The 15,021-nt window shown below is 31.0% G+C and overlaps 1 protein-coding gene across 1 annotated transcript in view; it reads left to right on the top strand.

The window, feature by feature from the left end:
* LOC149543194 (Tetratricopeptide repeat (TPR)-like superfamily protein) overlaps nt 1-13,373 on the top strand; it is a 121,972-nt gene extending 108,599 nt beyond the window's left edge. The window contains exon 4 of the mRNA XM_089798067.1: nt 13,025-13,373. Within this exon, the coding sequence (XP_089654193.1) occupies nt 13,025-13,248 (224 nt within the window). The 3' untranslated portion in view covers nt 13,249-13,373. The remainder of the gene's footprint in view (nt 1-13,024) is intronic.
* Nucleotides 13,374-15,021: the final 1,648 nt, after the last annotated feature.

The raw sequence follows: 15,021 nt of genomic DNA, 5'->3' as shown, positions 1-15,021 counted from the left end.
GTTTGATATATAATCAGGGTTTAAGTTTTCGTTCCCAAGTAATATAGTTTGATAAGTTTTTGATTGCACTAGAAGGTTTCAATTTTCATGTCTAGTTGCCAGATTCACTATGGTTTTCGAGTTCACTATAATCTCAAATGATTCAACAATTCATATAAAGTCGTTTAAGCATTGTTTCGTAGTTCAATTCATTATCAAAACATAAGAGTTCGAGTTTTCAATTTCTAAGCTTTTGACTTTATAAAGTTTATAAATTTCCCCTATAATAGAACCCATTTCCACTTTTAAATTCAATCACCCAATTACCACTAATTTCTAAATATTATAAAATAATTTAAACAATAATTATTAAATTATTAACAATAATAATTATCGATTTATTTATAAAACAATACGATTATTAATAAAGATAATTAATAATTAATAATATAATAAAAATTGATTCAAATTCATTAAATAACATTTAATATTAATTTCATTAATTAATAATAATTATCAAACAATATTATTTACCATTTAATAATCATTGATTTAAAATTAACTTTAAATATTTAATAAATTATAAAAAATTTAAAATAATTATAAACAAATTAAATTTATTAATAAAAACTAAATTTAATTAAATGATATTTTTAAAAACAATTAAAAAAATCGAAGCATATTTTAAGGCGTGCTATCCATGGCGGTTGTCGTAAGCAACAAAGTACTATTGCATGCGCAACAGATTGTTTCCAACCCACGTGGCATGTAAGGCAGTGGGGTGGGAGGTTTGGTGGCCCCGCCCCCAATTAAATATCATTATTATTTTTAATTTTTTTTTGTTCTTAAAAAAGAAAATAAAAAATACGCGCCCCCCCCCCCCAATAAATAGCATTATATATATAGCTGTGAACAATACTTTGGTAGGGAAACCCAGAAAAACATTCAAATTTACATTCTAGAATTCAATTTTTAATCCAAAACCCATCTGTTGAAAATTTAAATGAACGAGGGTTTCAAAAACTCCATTCTTCAAACACAGATAACTTCAATACGAATATAAATTAAGATTTACAATGAGGTTTCATCAATAATATCAACAAATCTACAAATATCCGAGAATGGATCTATCCAAATATGAAGTAGACAGAAGATTGGAAAATGGAAATCTTATTGCGTAAATCAAACATAAGATGTTACCTGAATCTGATACTAATACACAAACATGCAATGACACAAAGAATGCGAGAAAACTCCTTTCTTCTAAAAATTGCTTCTTCAAATCCCCCTCCTTGCAAAATGAGCTCTAGTATCTTTGATAAATAATTCTCCCCTAAATTTAAGGCTCTGATTGTGCAATGACGCGAGGGAACTTGTTGATCAATTTCTTTTAACATTTTATTATCTTTTACATCTTCATGCACACTTTTTGCAATTTAAAATATCTTTATTAAATTAATTTTTTCTCTCTTTAATTAATATATTATATTTTAATTTCATGCATAAACTTTATACAATTTAATTAAAATAAACTTTATTAAATTTATATTTCCTCTCCAGTTAATTACGAGACGTTTTAATAATATATTTAATAATTTAACTGATAATATTATTTAGAGTTTATTATTAAAATAAAACTCCTAAATAATAATTATTAAATTTTATATATATATACGCCTAAAATTAGAACTTTAATAAAATCTTTTAAATTTAATTATTTTATTTAATTAATTTCTCAATTAATTAAATATCAAATTTCTTTATAAAATTTTCATTAAATTATCTTTTAATATGATTTAATTAAAATAGAAAATCATCACAAACTTGTAAAACTGAATACGACAACTCAACCGAAAGACAAATCATAAAGTCAAACTACAAGGTCAAAATCACGAATTCACATCACTTGACGAATTCAAACAGGTGAAACTAACTCAGATATTTGTCCTATTTTCTAGGACAATTGACTTAGGGTTTAAGATTTGGACTCAAGAGTTATCTTCCCACTTATACCATTGAAATACTGTGATATGGTACGCTCATCCTAGCAATTTAGGGAAGTTGATACTCGGTACCTGCAATCTGCATAAAATCCACGTATATGCAAATACATATATTCTAAACTAAACAGACAATGGAAGGAAGTGGTACATCGTGTAGATCTCAACTAGTAGGTGACTATGACTCCCTCAACCACATCAAGAACGTCAATCATAAAATAAAACATACATGTACACCATACACATGCAAGTATGGGATAAATAACCATAGAAACTGTATATAAATCATTCCTCTAACTAACATGATGAAATAACTGAAAGTCACTAAATGAACATATATATCATCATCAAAATAATCCTAAAATAACTTAGTAATTCATCACATATATAAAATGAGTATGAAATACATTTAATATAATCTGGTAACCAAGTACTAATAATCATAAAACACAATCAGAAAACTAACCTAAAAGGATCTGACAATACAACATAAAAGTTAAGTAGGGGTAGGCATTACATCCACTCCCCCCTAGACTTAGGCTTACTCCTAGAAGCCTACAAAAAAGATAAAATTAAACTAGGGGTAGGCATCACATTCACTCCCCCTAGACTTAGGCTTACTCTTTGAAGCCTACTAAAATGATTAGGGTAGCTAAAAGTCAAAGAGTACTATCTACAACATCAAACAAAAAGCTCATTTAAGAGATTAATACAAATAAGTTAACTATGTATACACTTTCTGTCACTTAGAGCAATATGATTCTGGTTTAATAATAAATCAAAAATCATATTGATTCAACATTCATCTTTTTAACAATTATTGAAATAGATCCCTTAAAATACTCCAAACAAAAGATTAACATCTCTAAATCCATCGGAAAACATAAAAATTATTATGTATAGACATAAATCAAAAGTCAAGAACAACAAAAATGCTCACAAAATCAATCAAAGGCATACCACCTTAAAGCACAATCATAAGAACACGTCTGAAATCCAACTCACAAGTTTTGCCTTTTTCTATGTTTCAAGAAATCGAGTCTTGTATAGAAAGATAAAATATATTGAGATATAAAATAATGTATATAACCTTTCTTGTAAAGGCAAGGAATAAATTGGTAGGCAGATGCAACCCATTGGCTAAAAATTTTGTATGTCACTAATAACAACTTACAAAATTGTGACTTTCAGCAACATTTCATGAGATTTCTCTCTCCTCTCAGCAATAGGGGAGGCTCCCTTCTTACCATAGGTGGATTCAATAAGAACTTAACTAAAATTACAAAAGGGATGGTTCTCTTGATCAATTTCTTAGCAATGATTTGCATACAACTCTAACTTTCCAACTTAACAAAAAGTGTCTTATTGCTACAATAATACTGATGACCCTGGAATTGCTGTAAGAACAACACCAGAGGCAACAATTTAATTTTTATATTTTGTGAAACAAAAATAGGAACCCAAACTCTTGTGCATTTGTGTCGAATAAAGATTCAAGCAGAATAAACAGTAAGGTACAAAGTCTCTTACTGGATACTCTTAAATTTAATAAAAACACTTACAACTAAAGCCCAAAGTCTTAAGTTCTAAGTAATCAGGCACTACTATCTTCTAAAATGTCCTCTTGCAATACAAAGTCTTCAAAAGTTCAAATTGACTCTGGATGTAATAGGTAGCTCAAAGTCTACAGAATTAAATTCAAATCCCTTTTGATCAAAGCTCCAAAACTCACAATCAATATCCAGAAAATGTTGTCAAATAATATCTTGAATCAACATAAAGTTTGAAAGCATGTTTCCTCTTTTATTGAAAGCAATCTAAGTTAATTTCAAGCACAAAGTCTTAGAGTGCACAATACAAATTGGATGAATTTTTTTGCTTTGTCAAAAGATAATTATTTACGAAGAGCTCCCTCTTGGAGAGAGAAAGGTGGAGGAAAAAATGGAACAACATCAACCACCACTTATCTCTAGCTAACTACTTTGACTTTATTCAAAGTTGCATGCCTAATGCAATTGCAACTTGATTACATGTTACAAATTTGCATGTGATACTATCACATACACTTACATCTTGTTTTTCCATCACATGTAATATGTCAATTACAAATAATATTCTAAGTGTCTTACAAGACACAAGTTCTATTACATCAAGCTTTATTGGTCTTCATGCAGCTACAAGATGCCGAATATTCTATGATTGTTGTGCTCATGTTTGGTGGAAGCATCTCAAACCGAAATATGAATATGCATCCTTGATTGTTTCGTTGAGTGTTCATTGACCAACTTGAAAACACTTTAAAGTTTATACTTGTAATCATTCTTTCACCTCCTTATAGACTACATCATATGATCACTTGTGCTTCATGTTCCTCTTTCTTCTTTGTGTGTTTGGGGTTATACATTTTGTCGTTATTGAGTTTCTAGAAAAAGACATTATATGTTCCTTCAAGCATAGATGGGTCCATATCTCACTTTTGATATGTAATAACATGGATTTGGGCAAAGTATGAATAGAGAAAGTGTTTGGGATGATTGCAAAGAGCAAATAAGCAAATGGGTTAAGCTCATAATGACTAAAAAATGAGTAGAAAAACCAAATATGAGTTTTTTGGAGTGGATTGTATATGCGGACAGCGAGGTGTAAGTCATATTTTGTATCCAACAAGCATGTGGGAAATTCTTCTTCAATCATAGGGCAGCCATATGAAGGTTCATAGAATGCATATTGGTGGGGTTTTACCTTGCATTTGCATGTGAGGAAAATAGTGAGCTTGCCTTTCTTTTCAGAATGACATTTTACACTCAACTGCATATGAAAGTAAATGAAACCTTGCACATGCAACTTGGAGAAGAAGACGAAAGATAGAAAGAACAATTTCAAGAATGAAAATCATACAAATCTAAAAATGGAAATGTCAGTGACTTGCATGAACATTCAAACAAAAATATATACAAATGCCTTAAAGAAAATTAGCAAGAAAAATTACCTCCACTTCACCGAAAATGAGAAAGACAAAAAACCTTGTCCAAGTCTTGAGCAAATCTGAAAATATCCAAGGGGTGTTCGAATTTTAGATTTTCCCAAACCAAAACTTAAATAGATTTCAAAATCCTCATTACATGGTTCAAATTTGAACATGTGGATATAGTTAGAGAAATGCAATGCCCAAAATGTTGAACAACTTCGACCAAATCAATGCCATATGAAATGCATTAAAAAATGACGTCCAAAGCATATCAAATGATTCAGAAGACTTGAATGCAAGCTAGGAAGGATAGTAAATGCTTTAAAACTTTCCTTGATCCAGTCACTTGCTGTTTTGATGCAAATTGCTCAAAACTAGGACATTTTTGAGCGAAAACGTGTCCTAGATGGGTTGAGAAATGAAGAAAACATTCAACAAACTCTATTTTTGAGTAGCCCAATGTGTTCTTTGGGTGATTTTAGGCAAAAACGACCCTTAGATCATCAAAAGTGACCAAGAAATGCTCAAGATATAAGCATTTGAAGGCTGTAAAATCCGTTTTTGGAGAAAAATGCCCCAAAATGTGAATTTTTGGGAGCCAAAAATATATGTTTTTGTGCTAAAAAGTGCCACTTTTGGGTGTTCGATAAAAAATGTCTCATGTTATGAAGTAAAAGCACACTTATTGGTTGCATTTGCATGTGAAAAATGTGCCCAAAACCCCTCCAAATGCAGTATTAAAAATGGGGTTTCTTTATGCACATGCATATATTATAATGCATGCAATGTGCTTAAAAATCATCATTGTCTTATATGATTTTGAAAGTCACTTAAACACACTTTTATAGACCATTTACATGTTTTTTAAAGACATCGCCACTTTGCCTTGGTGGAGTTTTAAAACATGAAAACACATTTTAAAATGCATGCATTGGGCCAAAAATGCCACTTTGGTTTAGGTTAAGTGAAATGGGTTTTTAAATATTACATACACATGCAATTGGATCCAAAATTGCCACCTAGTGCATTTATATGTTATTAAAACATGTATTTTATCGTAAAAAGTCCATTGAGTGGTAATTTTAAAAGATGTATATGCAATAGGTTAGAAAACCCCATTTAAATGCATTAATATAATTAAATAAACTTATCCATGCAACAACATATGTAAATGGGTTAGATTTAGCCACTTACATTGATTTAGTAAGTGTTAAATATGCTAATGCATATTAAAAACCCACTTAACACATAAAAATGTGTCATTACATTGAAAAAGTCGATTTAAATTAATGCTAGAACTTATTTTTTATTGGAAGTGGGTTTCCACATAGTGATTTGCATGTTGATGTATGCAATGTGTAATAAAAATTCCACTTTATGCACTTAAGTTGTCTCATGTAATTATATTTAATATTTAACTATAGTTTTTAATAAAGTAACATGAAAAATAGTCTTGAAAAATGGTTATTTCATAAAACATTAAAAACTATGGTCAAATCAACTTAGAATGAGCTGAAATTTTAAAGTGGACCACAAAATCCACTTTCCAAATATAATCTTATGTCGTCCAATTGCCAATAACAAACCTACTTTTATGGGACATTTAATAAAAATATGCAGTTGACTTGGAAAACCTCACTTCTTCCCTTATAACTTGAGCTAGACAATTTTGATTTTGACCTAAGTAAGCTCAAAATGAGCAGAATTCCAAGGGCTATTCACCTAAGGCAAAAACAAAAGAAAATCAAAGAAAAGATGAGAAAGTTAATCCAAAATTGAGTGTTTGTAATGGGAGAAGGAAAACTCTTCCCTACAAACAATTGGGGATAATCTCGACGGAAAAACTTCAAAAGAAAACATAGAAAAGACTACACAAAGGACGATTCAGAGATAATGAATTGTTTTCATGACACCTCATCAATACGTAAAACAAAGAGGACGCGCCTACGAATCCATGAGAAAATCTCGTAGGGTTGCCTTAATTTTGTAATGTCGAAATTGAGGACAAGATAACCACACATCTATTAGAAAACTAAATACACCTAATTGTTAATGAAGCCTAGTTAAACTTAAGCATAAATTAAATTTTGATTTTACTCTAACGCCCCCTCTTAAGTGCTACTTAGGGAGAATACTATTATGTGAAATGAGCAAGATACAAGATGGGTCTTGACAACTAGGTCATGTTAGGTACCCATGTATAATGCATATCCAATGAAAACAAAATTATCTCACAAAGCGGAGAAGAGTAAACCACATTAGGTAAAACTTCTCTTCAAAAGAGAGAAACACACAAGATGCATGGATGGAGAAATCAATCACACTTCCAAGGACTACACATATCATGCATATACAAAATATCCCTTCATGGGAACGAAGAAAGGAGACAGCATAGCCTCTTGTTTTGAGGACATTGAAAAATCTATTGGTTGTTTCTTAAAGGTGGATGATACTATGGATACTATGGGTCTCTTTGCCTCTACCATATTTTGGTGGGCATTGATATCTCTAAGCTCTCCTTAGAGATGTGGTTCTCATGGTGGGGATAGGTCATGAACTCAAGCGGTTGACTATGAGGGCATCCCCTTTAGATGTCACTAATGTTTCTTTACTAGTCATTTAGCAACCGATTTCTTTGTTTTGCGACATAAAGACACTATTACTTGGTGCAAAGACGCTAGCTATGAACATTTGAGTATCCCAAGTTTTGATTTTTCTTTTTATGGAGAGTTGCAAGCTAACAACAAGGATGTTGCTCCTATTGTAAACTGGGTGGTACATGAGAATATCAATCCTCCTATTGATGCGGCTCTCTTTGGTTGTGACGATCCTTCTTTGACTACTGCTGCTTTTCTCCATTCTTAAGCTAACAGTACACAATTTTCTCAGCAGTCTGATGTTGATAACTGTCCAATTAGAGTCTCTTTAGCTGCTACTCCTTGTGGTGGAGATCTTAAGGACAATATTGTTTGGACAATCGTCCAAAATAACTGGAAAATTAGTTCCTGAAACTCATATTTTTCTCCACATGTGGTAAGTGACATGCCCTCCCACTCTTGAGGAGGGCTACTAACCTTTATGGTAGTGTGTTGTTGATGTTTTGTATCATGTCTTTGTCGACATCTTTATTGCTAGTGTGTCGCACACACCTTCTACTTGTAAAAGCAAACAGTCCTGCTAATGCCTTATTTGCTTTGATGCTTTGGGTTTGTAATCATAAGGGTGAGCCCCTTCATTAGGTTGTTGATTTTAACCAAAACAAAGATATACATGAGCTTTAACTCACAATGATTTAAGTGAATAATGAACTATATAACAGTCAAATTATCTGTAATGATCGCTTTCTAGACATGAGATTTAATAGTAAATAAATAAAATAAAAAATAAAAATAATATTATATTTATAATTTATTAATAAAATATGGGTTGAATAAGTGATGAAAGGAATATAATATTTGATAAATGAAATAAATAATGGTAATCAATAAGAATAATACTAATATTTCTTACTCATTCATATATATTCCCCAACCAAACCTCGACCAAAGGAAGTTGTCGGTATATTCTGGTTTGGTGCACCAAAGAAGAGTAGCATTGGCAAGCATTGAACGATATTCATCCCTTGTCTGAACCAAATCACTAACATTTCATGCACCTCCCAGATATATTGAAATTACAATATAAGGAGAATAGTTGTCAAATGACTGTCTGACAGGATGTTTGATCTAGATCGCATAACCAATATTGAGATTGGAAGAAAAATAAGAAGGGAATGATCATAAGAAAACATGTTCGACTCACAGCAATCAAATTAGATATCAAGGGGAGGATAAGGATTTAGAAACTATCATATACATATATTAGAATGAGAATATGTGCAAAATGTCAAAGGTTGGCAAAAGCTCTTTAGCTAATATGAGAGATATCAATCCTACTGTTATGGCAAGCTACCATTGGGCATTTGTTGTTCATTACTTAGCCCTTGATTTTCCTTAAAACAAAAAATATAATTAAAGTGTTCTTTTTGGTCAAAACCTACAAAAGCAAGATCTCAATTAGGATTTATTTTGTTAAAAAGACATTTGATCTCTAATAGGTCAAAAATTAAGAGAATCCTACAATATCTTATTTACCCATTAATGTGACATAAAGAACTCAATGAAACCAATGACCAGGCATCACAGGCAATAAACTCTGCCAAGGTACAATACGGGCTCTCAATAATGTCAATCTGCCATGCATACAACCAATACAAGATGCGCCAATCACTAATTTTCCAAGACATTAGAGAAATCAGACAGACTCAAAAGTTGAGATAAGGTTGATTGGGATCCAATGGTAAAGACTACTGGTCAATCAAAACTGGGCTGATCAAACAAAAAATTCACCAGAGAAAACAATGCATGTTGTGCCTATGATTAATAACTCTGGGTGAAATGAATTGGAATAACATTGCACATTCAAAAAATGCCAGCTAAATAGGGAGAAACCTCCAAGCTTGCCAATGGAGAAATTCTGAACATAGACCAAAATGAATAAAGACTCGAAGGCTATCATAATTATCGGCCAAAATAATGGGATTCCCTGCGAAGTATGCAATATGGGCCATGTCTATGCCAGCATCAAAACAGCAATTTTAAAATTTAATTTAATTTTTAAAACAGTAAAATGTCGATTTGATGCTGGCATAGACATTGACTGCAATATGTGCCAAATATAATGGTGCTGATTGCTGAAGTTGTAATCCGAAAACCACCAAGTAAGATAAAACCTGAGATCTGCAATTAAGTCAGAGTGCCAAATATTGAGTGCCTCCAACTGCAAATTTTAGCCTCCTAAAATCTGACCTCAAAATACTCGAACTGATGAAAACTCCCAAAAATGGAAGAAATCTTAATGAGATGGCCCTCATACCATGTAGGAGTGATCAATCTTCCAGGAGCATACATAATCATAAAACTAAATGCCAATTGTATAATGAAGTAACATTATATATTAGATACAATATAATAGTAATATATGCTTTTGGCATGGGAATTTATTGTTTATATTAATGATTTATGACACCAAACTAGTTATGTTTAAACATTAAAGGGTAATTTACACAGTATAAGTTAAGACGACTGTTCCAATGTAGCTTTTCTATTCAATTATAAATAAAAGTATACGCCTGTTGAAGTGTGTACCATCTAACTACTTCAAACTTTACATTAATTATTTCAACTTAATTCATAAAAAAATGTTTGATAAATTATGTAGGAATAATTGGCTCCATGTTTTGACTGGTTTAATTTCGATTACATAGAGTTTGCTTGAATTAAAATCTTCATTCCAAAGTTAAATGATTTGATTATCAAGAATAAATGAATATCACTACATTAAAAAATCATTAAAGTGAGCTTCAAAGTGTGGTTGATGTTCACTTGGCTTAAGCATCATATATTAGTGACTGGCTCATAGGCTAAAGTATAAAAGTGTTAAGTAGTCAAAATTGACTAATTTTTTAAGCTTAATTTGTTCTTTAGTATATGATGTTTAAGATTATATGTTAGTGTCAAAGAAAGAGACCTCCCAACGTTATTTACATACTACAATCAATTTACATACGTATGTATGTGTATGGTCAAGAGGCGGGACTAGAAGTAGGGTTCATAAAAAAATGAATTGTATTAACAACTTATAGATGACAAGATCTCTTATTTTATCTAATAAGCTAAGCATAACAGATTTAAACCAAATTGATACTACTTAATACTACTATATTGAGTTAGTCTTAAAGCATTTGAAAGTGTTGACATCTCAAGTTAAGTCTTAAACATTATAAGAACCTTAAACGGAATGATCTCAAGTTGCTCTTCTTGTTTTGTCCTTTCCTAAATTTTGAACTTTTAAATGATTCCTTTAGTTGTCTATAAAACACGTTTTTTTCTCATTAAGCACCAAAGATATATTTATTTGTTTTTTATGTCAGAAATTGCTTGATCAATGCATCCGTAATTTTTTTTTTGTAAAGATCAATGAATCATATAAATAGAACATTAACAAACAGAGATTTGGTCTCCATCGGTATATTGACAACTAACACGCTTGTATAGTGTACTTTGTTTGGTCTTTTGGATGTCAAGTCAATATGAATTCAACATGTAAATACAAAATTCGAATATTGGTTAATGTTTCAAAGATTGTAAGATATCAATAATAAATATTTTGATGGCTTACCTAATGCATATTAGATCACATTTTGAGGTACGAGATTAACTTAATTTAGAGCTTCCTTTGTAACTTTTTAACTTTTTGAAATAATCAATAGGATATAAGCTTTTTTATTAGGGCCTTTTCTAATTAGAGCTATGCAACAAAGCCATCCTTTTTCTTTAAGAATTATGGAACCAAGCAAACCTATTATATAAGTCCTAGGGAATAACTCATTTTTAAGTAAATTAGGCTGGGATTACTAAAAACGCATGTCTTATAGTGTAGAGGCTCCATCTTGTTGGATGGAGTGTCTATTAGTGTCTATTGTGTTATGTGCATTCTCATGGCACAAAGTTTGAATCTTATACAAATTGTAATTATATATGTTAACTATAGTATTGATATTTGAGAGTAGTATTCAGGAAGAGTATACTTTGTTGGCAATGATTTTGTGTAAGCCAAATACTCTGGTGATATTACATGCACATTACTCCAAATTTGATGCCTTTTATCTATACATGTGTATATATATGTGTGGATGTACATGTGAATGTGTGAACATGTAGATAGTGTATGTGTGTATATGTTGATGAAAAATTTAGTATCTTTTATACATAGGGGAGACGACCTAGTAGCCATCTAGGCTAACTTCAGGCACCTACAATTCCTAATTCATACATCAAAATTTGTTAACTTTTCGGTAAACTTCCATAGGTGAGTGAGAGTTTAAAGCTAACCTTTCATCTTTTCCGCATTTACGGAGCTTTGTGTGGAACTTGTAGAGTGCAAGGTGGTCTAAAAGTGTCATTTTGAAATGTTCACTCAGAACCCATTATGTTCACCCCCCAATAAAAATAGACTTTTGCACAAATGGATCAATCAACAAACCAAGAAAGATAAAAAATGATAAACTATTAGTACATGTGTGATTGACTATTAGTACATGCGTTGTAATTTTTTGGGCTTTTTTTATGAGTGATAATTGGAGAGATCTATAACAATAGTCGTAGTGGTCATTGGAACATGGGCTGCTATTGGATTGTTTCCCCTACTTAGTTTAGGTAGTACTTACCAAATTCTATTATTTATATCATTCTTAGGTTTTATAATAATTTTTGTGGTTTCTAGATTATTGTTTTTGTTTTTTTAACAATTTATTATGTTTTTAGTGCTCACATGATGAATAAATGTTTTTCAACTTTTAGAATGAAAATAAATTGATAAATAAAATTTCAAATGAAAATATATAAAAGACAATTTTTTTATAAACTTTTTGGCTCCATCTTTAAAAGTTATATTATTTTGTAATTAATAAATTTATAATATTTTTAAGGCTTTTCTCAGTTTTCGGTTGAAATTTCCTAATATTAATCCTTAATATTATCAAAATATAGATGTTTTCAAAATAACTTTTTTCTATATTTTTTTCAATTTTCATATGTTATAAGCACATGCAACTATCTTCACTCTTACTATATATTTTTATTGTATTCTTTGTATAAAATGTTGACATTCAAGAGAGTACGAAATAGTTTTGTTGTTAAATACATTTTTTAGTTAAGGCAATATAGCTTAATGATTTGATTATTGAGAGTAAAATGAAATTCATTGCATAAATAGAATATTAAAACTTGTTTTTCTAAGTGTGGTTGATGATAGAGAAAGAGACCACAAAATCACACACATAAAATGAATTTGCATGTATATATTCTTCTGTGTGGTCAAACAAGAGGGGTTGGGATAGGGTTCATAAAAAATCATTTTGTTCACTACTTGTATATGATAACATATTTATTTAGCTAATGTGCTAAATAGAAAGGAAATTGGTTGAGTTAGTGGTTGCTTACTACTTTTTACTTAAGTTAATATTGAACATTTGCAGGTGTTGACTTCACAAATGCAGTTATTGATCGAGTGAATTTTGGAAAGGCCAACATGCAAGGTGCAGTGTTTAGGAATACTGTGTTGTCTGGATCTACATTTAATGATGCTAATTTGGAGGGTGCAAATTTTGAAGATACCATCATAGGCTACATAGATCTTCAAAAGATTTGCACAAATCAAACTCTTTCTAATCAAGGCAGAGATGAATTGGGATGTCGATGATAGGCACACTATATTTAAACTTGAAAGGGATGATTTAAATTTTCTTTTAGTGTTTTTGCCTTTCCTTTGAACTTTTAAATAGTTTCTTCAATATATATTCTCTTAATAAAACATGTGGTTGCTCATATTCAAACACCAAAAAATATTTATTTAGTTACCCTAATGCCAAATTTGCATGATAATTTCTCCCATGTTTGTTTGAGACCAATGAACCATAAAATGAGAATGAAAACAAAGATTTAGTCTTCATTGGTCTATATGCATCCTATAAAACCTAGCCTTGGGTTAACCAATGCAAGAGGAATTCCTTAAGTACATTTCATTAATTACTACTTAGATAGATCAAGTGATTATGAGTGGTTAGTTTGAAACATGTGCCATTGGTTGGATTTATAAGGCTTATACAATTCTCTCCTATCTAAACACCAAGATGCCAACATATTTATGTAATGAAAGGAATTGGATTACATTAGGAACTTTTCCAATTAAGGGACTTGTACCTACCACATGATGATGTGCAATTTGTACTCCACTATTTTTTTTTGGGGTAAAACATAGTATAAATTATATTAATAAATAGTAAAGTGCAATAAGAAAATCCATAAAGTCTAATTAGACTATGGGAGCAATTCTCAATACACGACCACATCAATCACATGCAAACTATAAAACAAACCCAAATAGTTGCTATGAAATAAGGTCAAAAGGAGCTTGAGACCAATGAAATGACTTAAGACACAAAATAAGATTAGATATTGTAGGACACCATAGGAAAATAACATAACTAGAAGGAAGAGGGGACACTACCACTAAGGAGTACTAATCAAATTTGATTACAAATATAACCGGGCCTCTGAAGATATTACATATCTTCATTTCGTCTTCTTTTGAGAAGAAATCCTAGTAGTTGTCATAGAAAAAATACATTGGGGTGTACTTGTCATAAATTATAGATGATTTGAATAGGGTCCATGACTACATCTTTCTTTGCATCCCTCTCTAGAGAGATTGAATATGTCACCCTGAAAACCTAAGATTATATTACAATCGACATTTCCTAGAGCTTTAGACACCTTCAACCAATATTAGAATGTCTCAAGTTTGGTGTTAACAACACACCCAATTCAAGAAGGTGATTATTTGCAGTAGAGGGTAACGAAAAACTCATAAATTACTATATCATGTGTATAATAGAAACCAATACTATATATCAAAATAAGTAAATGGCCTGTCAAATTTCACCATCTTAAGACTTGAAAAGTGTAATGGCCAAATTTTAATCAAGAAAATCTTACCATTTTCTTTTAAAACTAATATATTACAACATATGTTCAAGGGGAAAGTGGAATCAACAATAACAATGCAAACAAGACTAAGCAAGTTCAACACTTTCTCCCTAAGTCATTTAATACAAGAGAAGATGGGCTTCAAAGCATAACTCTCAATAAGCCCTAAATTTGATTAGCAAAACCCCAAAGAAGATAAAGGGATGCCAATACAAAATCTAGAGACTCGTCAAGGAAGTAAGTTATTTAGGTTCTTGTTGTCACTTAGATTGCACCCTTGTGCTGAAAAGAAACTTGCAACAATATAGTGAAGCATGAGATGATCCTTGGCCTGTGGGCATCCCATGTTAAGGATCAACCTCAAATACAAAGGGCTGACTTCTCTTGAATGACCTATTGAAACTTGACTAAACTTGTTAGGAAAAGGGATAGAAGTTTTACAAAAAACAATAATTGAACTTTAAAAAAAAAGGCGATTCATCAATTT

The sequence above is a fragment of the Cupressus sempervirens genome, chromosome 8 (assembly GCF_028749045.1).
Source record: "Cupressus sempervirens isolate cs-2001-9-10 chromosome 8, ASM2874904v1, whole genome shotgun sequence".
Classification (NCBI taxonomy): Eukaryota; Viridiplantae; Streptophyta; class Pinopsida; order Cupressales; family Cupressaceae; genus Cupressus; species Cupressus sempervirens.
The sequence above is the reverse complement of the archived record's forward strand: the minus strand, read 5'-3'. Positions and strand labels throughout refer to the sequence as shown.